This window comes from Musca domestica, unplaced genomic scaffold (assembly GCF_030504385.1).
Source record: "Musca domestica strain aabys unplaced genomic scaffold, Musca_domestica.polishedcontigs.V.1.1 79, whole genome shotgun sequence".
NCBI classification, from domain to species: Eukaryota; Metazoa; Arthropoda; class Insecta; order Diptera; family Muscidae; genus Musca; species Musca domestica.
In genome coordinates this window covers 2,198,261-2,216,132 of record NW_026712406.1, presented here as the reverse complement: position 1 = coordinate 2,216,132, position 17,872 = coordinate 2,198,261, and the positions used below count along the sequence as shown (strand labels likewise).

At 36.6% G+C, this 17,872-nt stretch overlaps 1 protein-coding gene across 3 annotated transcripts in view; it reads left to right on the top strand.

The window, feature by feature from the left end:
* LOC101893452 (tyrosine-protein phosphatase 99A) overlaps nt 1–17,872 on the top strand; it is a 606,223-nt gene that overhangs the window by 523,693 nt on the left and 64,658 nt on the right. The window contains exon 1 of one of the 3 annotated variants that reach the window (XM_059130727.1): nt 626–1,650. The exons of the other annotated variants lie outside the window; for them this stretch is intronic. Within the exon in view, the coding sequence (XP_058986710.1) occupies nt 1,077–1,650 (574 nt within the window). The 5' untranslated portion in view covers nt 626–1,076. Of the gene's footprint in view, nt 1–625; nt 1,651–17,872 lie in introns of those variants that run through there. 3 annotated transcript variants of the gene reach the window in all.

Here is a 17,872-nt window from a genome sequence, read left to right as displayed (position 1 = left end):
TCGCAGTGAAGGTACCTTCCACAATAATAAAATTAAATTAATCTCTCTTCTTTTTGTGCGGCAAAAATACAAAGCCAATGAAGAAAAAGTTGAAATTTTTTAACAAAAAACAAAATTAGACTGGGTCAATAACATGCCGCCAAGTAATGGTATGCGGTGCGTACATTGTAGGTGGGGAGTGGAGGGTACGGAAACAACTTGTATTTGACACGATTATGAATGGTGTTATCAAAACAAACAAACGACGAACAACAAGAAAAAAGTGCAAAAAGAAATTGGGAAGAAAAAGAAAAAAAATAAATGTGAACAAAAATCAATGGCAAACAACACAAAAGCAGTACAACAACAACAGCAGCAACAACAACATCAGCAGCAACAACAACATCAGCAGCAGATACAAAGAGTATTGGCCAGTTTGGAAATTTGCTTCCAGCTGCTGCCGCTCACCAAACCAAATAAAGGAAACAATAACTTCATAACAATCATTAACAGTCATTGGAATAATCGGAAAAAAAGTTTTGACGGATGTTTGTTACTTTGTTCCTCCCGAAAGATTAATTTCACTGCAGTCTTTGTGATGTCTTGTAACTAATTATTGTTGTTTTTTTTTACAAACTTAGTTGACTTTAAAATAAGAAAATACAAAACGTGTGTCTGTGTTGGACATTTTCATTAAAAACAAACTAAAGAAAATCCAAAAATTTCCATTAATAAAGACATCAAAAAAGAAAAATCCACACAAGAAAAATGTTGTCATCATTATAGAGCATTGCTTGCCGAACGCCCCTAATGCTTGATTAACAAATCAGGCACAGTGGGCAATAAAAACAACAAATTCACACAAAACGCACAAATCAACCACAACAGCAACAACACCACCCAGCACACCTCAGCACCCGGTGGTGGTCTTGTCTTTGCACCAAAAGTCATTTGTCCTCTACAAAAAAAAAAACAAGAAACGCACAACGAATTGACGGAAAGAACAAAAATCCTTCAAAAGGATACCAACAACTAAAACAACTGTCTAACGTTATCTCGAAAAACAGACATCTCCAATAAAAAAAACACAACGCACAATGGCACGCAACAAATGTCAAAACACTTTACGTCTATTCCTTAAACTCTTCCTATTTGTGGGTATCATTCAAGAGAATTTAGGTGGACCCATGAACGCATCGGGCTCCACGACCACAACGCTGCCAACCTTTGAGGTGGAACTCTCCTCACCAGTGCCATTTACAACACGTAAACCCGAGATCTCAATACAGGCAACCGACAACAAAGATAAGCTCGGTCAAGCCACTTCCAACCTAAACGATACTCCCGCAAGTAATGCTGTGACGACCAGTACACCTCAGCCGGTGGCAAGTGACACCGGTGACACTTCCAAGGATTTGAACAGTGAGGACACCAACTATGATGATGGTGATTATATTGAGACTGATCTGAAACCGGAACGCACAACTCCAACATCGATGGAACAACAGGATGGTCCGGCCATACCACCTACGACGATAACCTTTAGTAATGTTGCTGCCGCCGGCATTTTGGGTGATTCCAGTGCTGATGGTGGTGGTGGTGGCGGCAGCGGTTCATCGATTTCAATAAATGATGCAACGCCGCCCTATGCGGCTGTTGATGATAAATATGGTAAGATTATTTTATATATAATTTTTGGAGATAACAATGTGGGAGATACAATTTTGAAATTGAAATTTTAAATAAATAATAGAATATTGACTTACTAATAAATGCCGAAAAAATGTCATAGAAAAATTCCGTCGGCTGGAAAAAAACATTTTCCTAATAACTCTAATATTAACATATGTTCAGAATCATTATTTTAAAATACCTTCAAACACCTATAAGACACATATCAAAAACATAATAAGGTAAAGGCTAGACCAAATTTATTGTGGAAAAAGTATTGAAAAATGTATATAGGCGCTGCTTATAATAGGGGTATGTTAACATATGAACACAATTGCAGATCAGAATTTCGAACAAAAAAAAAAAAAAAAAAAAACTAAAATTTTTTGGCTTAATATTTTATCCACTTTACGTTTTCAATTAATTGAATATTGAATTGATGTTCAAATCACATTATTATTTGTTGTTTTTCCCAAAATTACAGAAAGAACCGAAACGATGAAAGTATAGCCAAAAATATGAAATATTGGCGAGTTGAAATTTACATGGGAATGTAACTAAAAAAACAGCGATAAAGTTCCATTTATTTTAAAATTTTGTAAATATTCGAGTTGGAATCCATACCTTATAGCTCTACACTGCCTTACCAATTATAGCAAAAAATGTCGGAAATAGCATCAAATTTTAGAATAACTTTGCATTCGTTCGAATTGGTCACCTTTGGCACGAATTATGGCCTTCAAATGGCCAATGAAACCGTCACACGCTACCCGAATGTTGCTCTGCGGTATTTTGGCCCATTCCCGGCGAAGCGCTTGCTAGAGGTGATCGACACTTTGGTATTTTTTTGTGCCAACCTTGCTTTCCAAACTACTCCAGACAAAATAGTCCAACGGATTGGTATCCGGAGATTTTGGTGGCCATTGTGCGCTGGAAATGAAGCAAGGAACATCATTTTGTGACCATTCTTGGGTGGCGCGTGCTGAGTGCGATGGAATATTTTCGCGATAATATAAGGCATTTATTTTGATGCCTCGATCGATTAATATGAGCGAAGAGCAACCATCGGCTGTTATGGCGGCCCACACCATCACCATGCCCGGCGCTTGAGTTCTGGTGGCCAACCGAAGGTACACATTTTCAGCTGTCCTCTTTGGCAAGTAAACACGATTATTTTGTTTGTTTACAAACTGCTGGACAACGAATGTTTTCTCATCGGAGAAAACCAAATTCGGCGGTTCACCACTTTCGGCCAAGCGAAGCAACTCTTTAGCTCTTTTGAGTCTATTTTCTTTCTGTTGCGGTGTAAGTTCTTGCACTGTTTGGAATTTCAATGGCTTTACCCCGAGCTCATTTTTCAATATTTGCCGAATTTGCGATATGTTCAGCTCACGAGCAATTTTTCGGCCACTGCGACGCGACTTTCGACCAAGTCGCTTCTTTACCTTTCGAACCATTTCTCAATATAATGAACTGTCACTGGAATAAGTTCACCAGCTGTCGGACGAGTGGCTTATAAATGACAGCAGTCTGAAGTTGGTTGCAGTTTTTTCATCTCACCCTTTATATAAAGTATCCGCATTCGTCATTTAATATTCACCAATTTCCGAATGATCTAGGTGACACTCCGAGTTCTGTAATAAAATGTCATGAAAGACACAGACAGGGCATCATCTATATGCCAATCTAATAACAATATTTTGTGAATTAACAAAATACTGAATTTTCACCCGATTCATAACTTTCGGTGGAGTCAGATGACATCTGTATGTCAATATGGTTTCCAACATTTACACAAAAATGTGATATACACAATATCTTTATGATATGGTATTTTAGTTTCGAACCCAAAATTACAAATAACAGTCATTTCATTTTATTTATTTTCTTTTTATTAATATTTATTATTTATAAGCAATTGATAGTTCAAACGTCATGCTGTTGAATAAAGCCATTTCATGATGCCTGACGACATCTATATGTCAATATGGCTATGCCGTTAACTCAGCATTTTGGCGTCTTCTTTTAACGAACCCACGATATTAAATTTTGCAGCCGTTTCCGTCATTGGAAGATCATAACTTTTCGTGGTGCCGAATGCCATCTGTTTTTCAAATATCCGGTTTCCGACATCTGCATAAACATATAAGAAAATGTGATATCGAATATTTTTCCAATATAATCTTCTAACCCAAATTTACAGATTGCAGCTATTTAGTACTTACTATTACAATTTATTACTAATAAACAATTTTGTTTTTTAAATTTAAAAAGTCAATGTCAAGAGATTCTTTTTTTGAAATAAAGCTATCTCCACAATGGCATAATAAAAATATTACATGTGGGAAAGTCGTACCTCCCTTTCATGTGACATTGTTTTTAGTGAGTTTCAAGCGTTCTGCAATAGTCAGGGTCCATAAGTCTATCTTTTTCATAAGAAAGCCTTATAGTTCGTTTAAGTCAATTTATATTATATTGTCAAGAGAAAAAAGAAAACAAAAATTCTGAAATTTCGGAACACCATCTTCACGTTATTTTATTGCCAAGTCAGAACTTTTTCTGAACGTAACGTATGCTTTGTACAAGTACAAGTTTTATTTATTTATCATGAAAAGTATTCTTTATTTCCATGAAATGTATCAGGATCGGAATTGTATAAAAAATATACTCAATTTTTATTTCCTTTTCCTCTTGAAATTTGCCTACGTATATATTACGATAAGCTTTCCAAAATCTACCCCACACTGTTTGTTTTCGTCGCTTATCACGTACAGGTGATTGGGTACAATGGCCGAACCCTGGTTAAACATCAACTCTCACATATTTTTTTCTAATAACAAAAATAATAATAATAATGATGAGGTCCTGATAACGAGACAAGTAGAAAACATGTGCTACCCTCTCAACAGGTGAACTAATAAATTGTCATACGAAATCAGGAGAAAGCGGAGAGGTGACGTCGTAGCCTGCTGACGAAAAAAAAAAACACAAAACAAACAAAAGTATGTGATAAGTGGCTCAAATAAAATGCCTGCCGCCAAAACATGTGTATTAACATTTTAATTACAATTGATAAAACGATGGGAGTCCAGGCTTATCTGTTATCACCCACATGTTTAGGTTTATTTTCGTGTGGGGGAAAATTACACAATTTCATGGGATCATTGATTAAATAGGAACAGCTGCAATTTTTTCTAGCAGTTAAATGGAAATGTTTTAGATTTTAGAAGATAGAAATCCTATTGTTATGGTAAATATTCACATTCGAGCAATAACGCAAGTGTTCTTATATGAATGAAGCATACTTTCAGGCAAATAGTTATTAACAGTGTACAAATCTTAAAAATGAAATATCAAAATTTCCTTTTCGTGAGGGACGCCCTCTGTACACCATTTAAAACAATTAGATAATATTTTGGACATTTCTATAAAGGTGGCCACATTAACTATTTTTAACGTTGAAGAATAGATGGCGCCCTTCATAGTTTGATATATATAATACGTCGAGGTGTTTATATATGTATAACGAATATTTGTAATAAATTGTTATATTTCATCATCTTTCAAAAAATATACAAAATCAAAAAACGGTTTGCAAAATGAAAACTTCTTTGCCGTGGTGTTCAACACTTTCAAAAATTATTGAAATTGAATAACAGATGGCGTTGAACATTTCAAAAAAATATCACAGAAATAAGTAATATCCATGTGAATGTTTTAGCATTTCTTACTTTATCATGATTGGCACCCAATATAATATATAATATTTATATGTACTTAAGAAGATTATTTTAAAAATCGAAATATAGATGGCGTTCACGGCTACATGGCGATTTTTTACCCTACACCATATAGTGGTAAAGATATTATATCTTTGTGCATTTGTTTGTAACAGGTAGAAGGAAGCGAGATTGAACCATAGTTACTTTTGAGAGTCTTTATAGAATCACTTTCTGAGTCGATTTATGCTTGTCAACTCATCCGTTCGTCCGTCTGTCCATGTATTTTTGTGAACAAAACGCAGGTCGCATGAAATTTTTCAAACAATATTTGTTTGGCCCAAGGACAAACCCTATCGAAATTGGTAAGAATCGGTTTAAATTTTGATATACAGGGTGAGATAAAAAACTGCAATAAAGTCATGCGCCATCATTTTTACATTTTTTAAAATTTTATTAAATGAAAGCAAAAAGTGTCGAAAATAGCATAAAATTTTAGAATAAGTTTAGATTTAGATTTTGGTGGCCATTGTGCGCTGGGAATGAAGCGACGAACCTCATTTTGTAACCATTCTTGGTTGCCGCGTGCTGAGTGCGATGGTGCTGAGTCCTGTTGGAATGTCCAAGGTCTGCGGCCAAAGTTTGCGTGTCCAAGCCTTAATACACCCTCCATAATATTTTAGCGATAATATTTGGCATTTATTCTGATGCCACGGTCGATTGATACGAGCGGAGAGCGACCATCGGCTGTTATGGCGGCCCACACCATCACAATGGCCAGCGCTTGAGTTCTGGTGGCCAACCGAAGGTGCACATTTGTTTGTTTACAAACTGCTGGACAACGAATGTTTTCTCATTGAAGAATGCTAAGTTCGGCAGTTCACCACTTTCGGCCAAGCGAAGCAACTCTTTAGCTCTTTTGAGTCTATTTTCTTTCCGTTGCGGTGTAAGTTCTTGCACTTTTTGGAATTTCAATGGCTTTACCCCGACCTCATTTTTTAATATTTTCCGAATGGAATATTGCGATATGTTCAGTTTACGAGCCATTTTTCGGCAAATGCGAAGCAGGTTTTACCTACATTTTGGCACATCCGACCGAATTAAGTGTAGAAGGAATTACATCAAATTTGGAGAAAATCAGTTCAGATATATCTATAGCTCTCATATATATGTTTCATCCGATTTGGGGTTTAAAGTCCCTCATATTATGTACCAGATAATTTATGGAGATCGGTTCAGATTTAGATATAGCTTCATATATATATATCTGATATCAAGTTCATTGTGCGCAAAGTGGCTAATATAAGCTCAAATGGACTGAATTTTGGAATTTCTGACTGAATTCATGCTCGAAATATGTACTTCAAATTTGGTAAAAATCGATTCAGATATGGGTATAGCTCCCATATATATGTTTCATCCGGTTTGGGGTTTAACGTCACTCATACTCGTAATATTCAGTCCACAACAATAATATTTGACACAGGGCATTGGATACTGCTCGAAAATAGCTCTGCCAAATGTTATCGAGATCGGTTCAGATTTTTATACAGCTTCGATATACATCTTCATCCGATTTTACGATTATTGCTCACCATATGAAGCACTTCAAAATACGTATAGTGGTGTAGGGTATCGGCCACGCCCGACTTTTAACCTTTCCTTACTTTTGACCAAATTTGAAAAAGAGGTAGAACAGTTTCACCATCATTGTAATATATATTTAAATCTTGGGTAAGGTTCACAGATGGACTTAGTCGGCTCTCTTGGAACCCATGGTTGGTGTAAACTCAGCCCATCCTAATTTTTTTGTGAAACTTAATACAAATCTGGTTATCTCCCTCCATCTTGCAGCTTACCCAAAAAAATGTCGCCTCTTCGATTCTTTTTTTTTTATCAGATTCCTACCTCATATTCATTTTTCCATACTCAACGCAGAACGTGCTGTCTTATCCCCTTGCTTTTCACAGCTTGTGACTTTAAGTAAAAAAAAAAATAGGAAAAATACTCCTCAAACCAAAGTCTTCTTTTTGTCCCTTGCTCTTTGTCCTGCAGGACATTCATATCAATTTAATTAAAATGTCTCGGAACTAATCATAAATCATGGATGGCAACGTATGGCTAAAATGAATAAATTAAAGAAAAGAAATAATTCATACTCCTTTTATTGTTTCAGCAGAGTTCTTTGAAGTTCGACTGCATGCCTAACTGCCTGCCCGCCCGCCTGCCTGTCTTCCTACAACACATGCAAAACGTGTTAAAGTTGTTTTCTAACTGTCAGTGTCAGACAGTTTGTCTGTCTACTGCTTAGACAAGCAAAACCCTTTCTTAGCCAATAGGGACACCAGCAGAAACAGCAACAGCAGAAAAAGGCTAACACTGTCATTCATCTGCACTTGAGCCAAGTTATTTATCTGGGCTCAGCATGAAAAATGCAACAACAAACATATTTCCGGTTTCTTTCTTTTGAGAATTTTTTTTTTTTGTTTTTTTTTTTTTTTTTTTTTTTTTGCTGGCGATAAAAACTTTCAGCCAAAGTAAACTTTTTGCCCCAAAGAAAAAGGACATTCCTTGGGTATATATTTACAATATAGGATGTGACCATGTGGAAACAATGAGAGAGGATATTATTTTCACCCTATAAATTTGTTTGAGCTTTTGTTTTTTTATAGATTGGGTTGTTTGTTTGCCTGTATAGAGGCGACAACATGTTTGCCCCACTGCCAGGATATGTTATGGACAGTGATGATGTCTTTGACACTTGAAAATATTTATTCAAAGAGGTGTGGAATCTAAACAAGGATGGCATTTTCTTGGCAAAGAGAGATTTTTCAAAAAGATCCACTCCTCAAGTTTTCTCTGACCCTTGCTTACTATGCTCAATTGCGAACTTGTGTGTCATTTACAGTTGTGGCCAACCAGGGAATTTAGTCCTGTGGTTTTTTGGAGGGATTTCTTATTCCTTTACTACACACCAAGGCAAACCGACGCCCGCATGTTGTTGCATTGCATATGCAGTTATCCTACTCCAACCATTGGAATGCAAGGATTTAGAGGAATGTCTTGAAGTTTGCAACATCCTCCCTCAACTCAACCGCCACAGACACCGACACCATCATTCTCATCAGTAGGCCCACCAGCAGACCTAAGCAAGAGTTCAGTGGTTTTGCACTTGTGGTTGGTTGCTGCCTGGCGTTGAGTTGTGTTGATTGTTGATGATTTATTGGTTAGCCATGGCATTACCTCCGAGCCGGCCCGAGCCACCATCCATCCTCCCACCGCCAAACTCATTTATCTTATCTTAAAGGGAAATTAGTTTGTAGTTAAAAATAAATTAAAATCTAAGTGATTTGCGGCCAAAGAAAGAATGGCCATGAGAGAGGGAAAGACAGCGAGAGAGAGGGAGAAAGTGAGTTGGAGGCAATCAACACAATTAAAATAAATTCAATTACTCCAACCCAGAATAGTTATCATGGTGTCACATGGGGTGGGGGGATACAATGAACTATTTTTTCATATTTTAAATTGAAATGCCGTAGAATATTGCCTATTGCTAGCCAACCAGATCGGAGGGCGTTTTACTTTTTGCTTGACTTATTTTTATAATTTTTTATTTTACGGCAGCCATCATTCATCAATTTCCAATTGAGTTGGCTACAACAACAACAATGTAGCAATTACAGATCGCACTTTAAGTGGCAAAAGTCAAATGGCAACTTGGCCAAGCAACATAGGCAGACATACACATCCACACATATGTGGTGGTGTTGTGAGTAAAAACAATAGACCTTTATTTTATTTCAAGAAAAGTTTTACCGACATCCTCGCCTGCTTTCCCGTTCAACATTTTGTTGCTTCCAATTCATTATGATTTCTTTTTTTTTTTTCAATATTACATTGGTTACAATACCATGGATATTCATTCCACTTGACTTGCCATTGAATAGCACATCTAGGTATATGGAGATAGGTCATGAAGTACAACATATCCAGGTAGTCCTGCCACAACACAAGTACCTTAGATCCTTGACTGTTGATATGGCAAAGTAATGTAGTCATTGGTTTTTCGCTGTTGTTATAGAGATAACAATGGGAATACCTTGTATATGCATACGTATGCAGGATACACTGAGAAAAATGCGGAATGAGCCTAAAAATCGTATAAAAACCAAAATTATTTCAAAAGTAGGCCAAGAAGGAAAGTCCTCAATTTTAAAGTCATCCTCATACATTTGAAGACCTTAAAGACTTCTATAACCTTTGAAAGATCTCAAGGTATGGACAAAAGAAGGCCATAAGGTTTTCCAGGGACAACATAAGACCCCTAAGGACAATAGAAGACCCCTGGGTCTTCTAAGGACAATAGAAGACCAATGTGAAGATCTCAAGGTCTTCTATGGACATTAGAAGACCTCAAGGTCTTCTATGGACATTAGAAGACCTCAAGGTCTTCTATGGACATAAGAAGACTTCAAGGTCTTCTATGGACATTAGAAGACCTCAAGGACCCCTTTGAAGATCTCAAGGTCTTCTATGGACATAAGAAGACCTGAACGTCTTCTATGGACATTAGATGACCTCAAGATCTTCTATGGACAGACCTCAAGACCTCAAGGTCTTCTATGGACATTAGAAGACCTCAACGTATTCTATGGACATTAGATGACCTCAAGATCTTCTATGGGTAGACCTCAAGACCTCAAGGTCTTCTATGGACATTAGAAGACCTCAAGGTCTTCTATGGACATGAGAAAACCTCAAGGACTTCTATAGACAATAAAAACCCTTAGGTCTTCTGTGGACAATAGAAGATCCTTAGAACTATGGACATTAGAAGACCTCAAGGTCTTCGATGGACATTAGAAGACTTCAATGTCTCCGACGGACATTAGAAGACCCCAAAGTCTTCTATGGACATTAGAAGACCTCAGGGTCTTCTATAGACTTTAGAAGACCTCAAGGTCTTCTATGGACAATAGAAGACTTCAAGGTCTTCTATGGACATTAGAAGACCTCAAGGACCCCTTTGAAGATCTCAAGGTCTTCTATGGACATAAGAAGACCTGAACGTCTTCTATGGACATTAGATGACCTCAAGATCTTCTATGGATAGACCTCAAGACCTCAAGGTCTTCTATGGACATTAGAAGACCTCAACGTATTCTATGGACATTAGATGACCTCAAGATCTTCTATGGGTAGACCTCAAGACCTCAAGGTCTTCTATGGACATTAGAAGACCTCAAGGTCTTCTATGGACATGAGAAAACCTCAAGGTCTTCTATAGACAATAAAAACCCTTAGGTCTTCTGTGGACAATAGAAGATCCTTAGAACTATGGACATTAGAAGACCTCAAGGTCTTCGATGGACATTAGAAGACTTCAATGTCTCCGACGGACATTAGAAGACCCCAAAGTCTTCTATGGACATTAGAAGACCTCAGGGTCTTCTATAGACTTTAGAAGACCTCAAGGTCTTCTATGGACAATAGAAGACCGCTAGGACTTCTATGGATAATGGAAGACCCCTGGGTCTTCTAGGGACGATAGAAACCCCAGAGTCTTCCAGGGACATAAGAAGACCTCAAGGTCTTCTAGGGACAATATATAATTTCTAGGTCCAATAGAAGACCCAGACAATAGAAGATCCTACAATCTTCTATGGACACTATAAGACCCCCGGTCTTCTATTTACGATAAAAGACCATTGGGTCTTCTACGGACCATAAACCCCCCCTGGGTCTTCTATGGACATTAAAAGACCTCAAAGTCTTTTATGGACAGTACAATAGAAGACGCTTAGGTATTCAATGAACAATAAAAGACCCCCAGTTATTTTATGGAAATAGAAGACCCTCAACTCTTCTAAAGTTCATAGAAGATTCCCTGAAGAAAACTTAGGGGTCTTCTATTGTCCATAGAAGACCTGAGAGTCCTGAATTGTCCATAGACAACCATAGAGGTCTTCTATTAATAATAGAAGATCGATAGGTCTTCTATGGATGTGCTCCAGGTCTTTCATGGGCTGTGGGAGTTCTGTAGGGCCTCTATAGTCAGTAAAAAATATCAAGGTCTTCTAATGACAATAGATAACCCTAAGTCATCTATAAGCTATGGAAGACCTCAAGGTCTCCTATGAAGAATTGAAGTTCTCAAGGTCTTCTTTGGAAAACAGAAGTTCTGAAGACCTTCTTGGAGTATAGAAGACCTCAACGAATTTTATATTCTTCTATGGCTAATATCCGTCCCCGGAGATTATATTGTCAATGTAAGGCCGATATTATCTTTAGATTATAAAATTGTTTTTTATTAGGATCCCTTTTCTCCCAGTGCATCCATCCAACCTGGAAGATACCTATGTATGTTTCTATTAATTCAATTCTATGCCATGCATATTTATTTCGCAAAAAAAAACATCAGAGTCGTTGAGAAAAATATATTATCTGTGAAATGTAAAACGGAAGAATATGTTCGTTCGTTTTGCTCGCTTCATTCGTTACATTGCTCGTTAGCAGGCATGTGAGGAGCAAGCCAACCCACACACACACACACACATATGTACGATGGCAGGAAACGCAAATTTATAGCATCAGCAACAGGAAACGAGATCAGAGCAAGAATTATGCTCTCTCACATTGCTTAGCTTATAAGGCGGACGGAGTCGCTTGGTAGTAGTTGTAAGCTTACAACGAATACACTTGGCTGAAGTCACAATGACAACGGCGATGGTGGCGACGACGACAACGACGATGTACTTTTGCCATCAAAGAATAATAAATCGCTATTGTTGTTATTGTATTCATTGTGTAACTCACATCCAACAACAATAAAAAGAACGACAACGTTTATCGTCTTGCCATATTCTGTGAATAGAAAAATATGTTAGCTGATGTAGGAGGAGTATGAGTGTTGGTGTGTATGTGAGTATGGTGTGGTGTGCGGAAAAAGGACATCCATCTACTTTCTAAATAGTGATGGAATAAATTAAAACGGAAGAACATATCGTTAGGAGAGAAAAGAGTTACATGTTGTTTTAAGTGTGGAGAGCCATGAACGACTTCATTGGAGTGCTAAAATTCACAGTCAATAAGGAGCCGTATCAATGACAATCTCCAAAAACTGGAAAAGTACCCGCACACAGCGAAGTTCTGTGATTCACTCACCCAATACGAGACACTTCATATGCCAATGCTCATACATGAATAGCGACCCTAATACCAAATTTCCGATTTCAAGCCCGATATATTTACCCAATGCCAAACTATACCAAATATAGTACTATTTTGTACTTTTGCGGGCACTTGTAGTACACACTTCCATTTCCACCTCTTTATCACAAACCTTCTATCGACAGGCATGCCAATAAAAATTTTAAAATGCCAGCTTCATCCGTTTACCCTTAATCAAATTGTTCCAAATTTAGTACCCTTTAGTACACTTAAGTTCAATATTTCATAACTACATACATTATACAATCCTATGAAGTCTTATTTCCAAATTTCAGGATTCCATCTCTTTCGGCCTACCCAAAATTTAAATTGTATCAAATTTTAGTATCATTTAGTACACATAAGTACAAATTTCCAAAACTGTCTGCATACTTCAGTCCTACAATGCAATAGTAATTTTCTTTTTTTAATTTTCAGGATTCTAACTCGATTGGTTCTCTCAAAATCAAAATTGTGCTAAATTTGGTTCCATTTAGTACAATTAGAATTCCCGAATGCAATAGTAATCTTATATCTCAATTTCAAAATTTCAGCTCTATCGCACCCAAGTCTAAATTGTACCAAATTTAGTACCATTTGGTATTTTTTGTGCACATAAGTACACATTTTGAAAACTTTTTCCATATCTCTATCCTACACTCCTCCAATAATGTCAATTTCAAAATTCCGGATTCCAGCTCCATCCGTTTCTCCAAATTCAAATTCAGCTCTATCGCATCCAAATCGAAATTTTACCAAATTTAGTACCATTTTGTACTTTTCGTACAAATTTCGAAAATTTTCTCCATTTCCCAATCCCACACTTCGCCAAAAATGATAATTTCACAAATCAGGATTCCACCTCCATCCGTTCCTCCAAATTCAAATTGTACTAAATTTCGTACCGTTTAGTACTTTTCGTATGTATGAGTAGACATTTTCAAAACTAACTCCTTACATCGACACCACTTCTCAACCTGAATTCCCATTCCGAATTTTAAGTTTTTAGCTCTAAGCGTTCACATGCTACGAAATAATGCAAATGTAGTACATTTTAGTACTTTTCGTACACTTACAGTGGGAATTTCCCAAAACCCTTTAGTACATCCATTATACACTCCATCTAGCTATACTGCTTTGTCAAATACCAAGGGTACCATATTTCGGACCTTTAAATTATTTTTATTACCGTTTTAGTAGCCCAGCCTTGGACCAAGAGTGACCCTCACCCAAATTTTCAAGATTCTAGCTTCAGCCGGTTCATGTGGGCGTTGATGAATCGTTAAGTCAGCCAGTCAGTCTCTCTTTTATTAACATAGATTTAAAATCCCTCTATCACACCCCTCCAGGTAGGGTACACATTTGGAACCAATTATTTTTAGATCTAGAATTCGATAGAAAAAAGAGAGGAAATCAATTAAATAACAAACATTGTTACAAGAAAACAATAGAAAAATGTCCTCGAAGTACATGATAAAAATAACCAAGAACAGGAAGAAGGAGAAAAAACAACAAAAACATTATTTCAATATCATTTAATGTCGGACAAAGTATCACTTGGTGAGTCATGGCAGCCATGCTACATATCCGACCAGACACAATGCTACTTAGCCGGGACGGGTACATCAGTCAAATGGCAACTAGCGTTCCAACTGGTAGCATTCCGCCTCCCCCTTCCCTCCTACATTTTTATTCATTACCAAGGCTTTTACGGGAAAGTATCTTTAATGAACTTTGTTGTTTATATTGGCATCTGTCTGTTGGTTTTCCATGCAAACACACACACACAGATGCATACACATGTATGTGTGTGTGTTTGTTGATCTGTCTGCGATGTCCTTCCGAGCGTGTAGTTGAATATTTTTAAAATATGTAAAACTCCATTAGAATCACTGAAATGAAGACAGAAACAGAATCATTCTTTTTGTAAATGTTATGCCAAAGGATTTTACAAAAACAACAAAAAATACTGGGTACTGGGTTCGCTTCCATTAGGTTAAGAGACAAGTACCAGGGTTAATAGTTCCAGCCCTGAGAGAGGAGTGGGGTAATATAAACTAATCAATGTTTTATTTCTCTGCTCTTCCTTTCGCCGTCTCTTCTCTTCGTTTTCGTCCCTCATATTATTCCGGTAAAAATGTATCCTTGCAAACATCATTTGGCTCAATGATTTCCATGGAAACATTAATGGAATCTTTTTTTTTTTTTTTTTGCTTTGTTTTGTCTTTTTCGAAGCCAAAACAAACCAAACACCTTGATGTCATTTCCCCAGCTAGATGATAGATGAATGAATGGACGGACGGACGGCATGCTTGATTGGATGTAAGAATGATGGTAATGGACAACATTTCAGGTTTCCCCAGTATTAAGGGCAAAGGACGCAGGACAACATATCCCTGTAACAAAGTCACATGGATATGCGGCCAACCTTTCAATTTGATTGGAATATTAATGAAGTTTTGGATATCTTATAGTAGCAGCAGCCAAAAAATAAACCCTTCACATTCCACATGAGTTTGATGCACATTTTTGCCAGAATCAAAACCACAATTACAGAGCTATGCAGTTACATTTCTGGGGCTGCTCCATTCTTCATTATGTCTCATTCTGCTACTACCTTTGCTTTGTAAGATACGATTTTTAATTTATGCAATGCTTGCATTTTTTCTGCGGTTACTTCCATTACACCAAAATCCTTCGACCAAATATGATTTTGAAATTTTAAAAGTGTCTGAACCAAGAAGGAGGAGTCGGAGTTGCAGAAGGATATTACATTTTTGTTTACCGCAACACAAGAAGGATATAAAGCAAAAGTCCGAAAATACGAAGATTTCAATCATCTGGTTTTAATTAGATTCTGATTAGATGATGTCTGTCTAATGTGGCTTCCAGATTTATGGAGGTTTTTTTTTTTTTGGGGGTTGTGGCAAAATATGGCTTCATTTAATTGGAAGGGAGGAACATTAGTAAAAAAATATTTGTATTAATGAATATGGAATTGAGTAGATCCGGTTTAGCTTTAAGTCACATGAGTGAGACATACCGTTGGTGCTTTTTTGTAAAATTTCCAAACTCTGCCTTAAACTCCAGTATGGTCAAGAATAAGTATTTATTTGTTAATTTTTTTTTTGTGAGACGAACCCGAATACTCGGATATTTGACTCGTAAATCCGGTTTGAGACCGGATTTGATGCAGATTTACCGAAACGATGTAAGCAATGGAGATATCGTTTCAAATTAAAAAAAGTACCTATGTAGTGGCCGCATTCTGGATTTAGGTGAATAGGTGAAAGTATTTTTTTTTTTGAGAAACGAACCCAGATATTTTATCCTTAATCCGGTTTAAAAACCCGAATTTGATCCAAATTTACTAAAGCGATGTAAGCAATTTAGATATCGTTTTGCAGTTTATAAAATTCGGAAATCTATAGCAGAATAATATTTTTTGGGACCTGTTGTTTTTATAAATCCACCAAAATGTTAAAAGTGTTAGTAAACACATTGCGAAGTTTTAATTTTTTTCCGGAGGTGGATTTTTTGATCCTGATTACGGAAAAGTATTTTATTTGTTTTTTTTTTTTAAGGGACGGACCAGGTTACCCTGATGCTTGTCTAAATCTGGGTCTCAAACTGAGTTATTCCGGATCTACCTAAATGATATAGGCAATATAGTAATATGAAGAGGTCACATGATTGGGTAATTTTAACAGGTTCGGGAATTATATACAAAAATCCGTTTTTTGTCCTGGTTTTTTTTTTATAAAAGCAAAGGTCGAAAAAGGTTTCCATCTATTTTTTTCACTTTTTAGAAGTACACCGATTAAATAAAATTATTTTTTCTCATGGGACAAACACACATACTTGACTTGGATATTTGACTCGAAAATCAGGTTTCAAAACCTTAAGGATATAGACAATTTAGACATTGGCTCAAGGTTTATAAGGGACGGACCAGGTTACCCAGATGCTTGCCTAAATCCGGGTCCTAACCTAAGTTAACACGGATCTACCTAAATGATATAGGTAATATAGTGACATACAGTCAAGAGATCAAATGATTGGGTTATTTAAATTGGTTCGGAAGTTATGGGAAAAAATCCATTTTTTTTTGCACCCGCTTTTTGTAAAACCTCCAAAACGTCTAAAAATGTTTAATTTTTTTTATTTTTTAGAAGTTCCCCGATTACATAAAAGTACTTTTTTAGGGGACGAACCCGGTCGCCCGGAAATTTGACCCGAAAATCCGGGTTCAAAACCTTAAGGATATAGACATTGGTTCAAGGTTTATTAGAGACGGACCAGGATACCCAGATGCTTGCCTAAATCCGAGTCCTAACCTGAGTTAATCCGAATCTACATAAATTATATAGGCAATATAGTGACATATAATCAAGAGATCAAATGATTGAGTTATATAAATTGGTTCGGAAGTTATGGGGAAAAATCCATTTTTGGACCCGCTTTTTGTAAAACCTCCATAACGTCTTAATTTTTTAATTTGTTAGAAGTTCCCCGATTACATAAAAGTACTTTTTTTAGGGGACGAACCCGGTCGCCCGGAAATTTGTAATTTGTGAAAATGCTTATCATGTGTTCATAAGGTTCGGTTATTTACACCGTTTCGAGAGTTATAATAAAATAAACGACTTTTTAGACCCGGTTATTATATTAAGACCCCAATTTGGTCCAAAATTAGTCCCAGTTTGGTCTCCTGTTTTTTTTTATACTTCCGATTATTTGCATTTTTTTAAAGATTACCTGTTAAAGGTTAAGAATTTTTGGAGAACCCGTACACCCAAACATTTGAAGCTAAAATCCGGGTTAAACCGGAATCTACAATAACGATGTATGGTGGAAGCTTGTGTAAATGCCAACAGATTGGTTACATGTCGACTTTTTAGAACCGGTTATTATATACAACCACCAAAATTCCGAAATAGGACCCGTTATGGGTTTGGGTATGGGGTATGGGATTGGGTTTTTTAAACCGTTTTTTAATTTTTTTCAGATATTACCTGATAAAGATAAGGTACTTTTGCCGGACCCGAATATTTGAACCGAGAATTTTAAACATAATCTACATAAATGGTATATGACATCATATGAAAGTTTGTGAAAATGTCCAAAAATTGGTAGCATGTACGGTGATGTAAGCCAGAATAATCGACTGTTTAGACCCGGTTATTTTATAAAACCGCCATAATATCGAAATAGGACACGTTATGGGTTCGAGACTTAATTCTAGTTTTTAAATAACTCCCAGATTTTTTTTTTGGAAATTCTCCCTTCTTTAG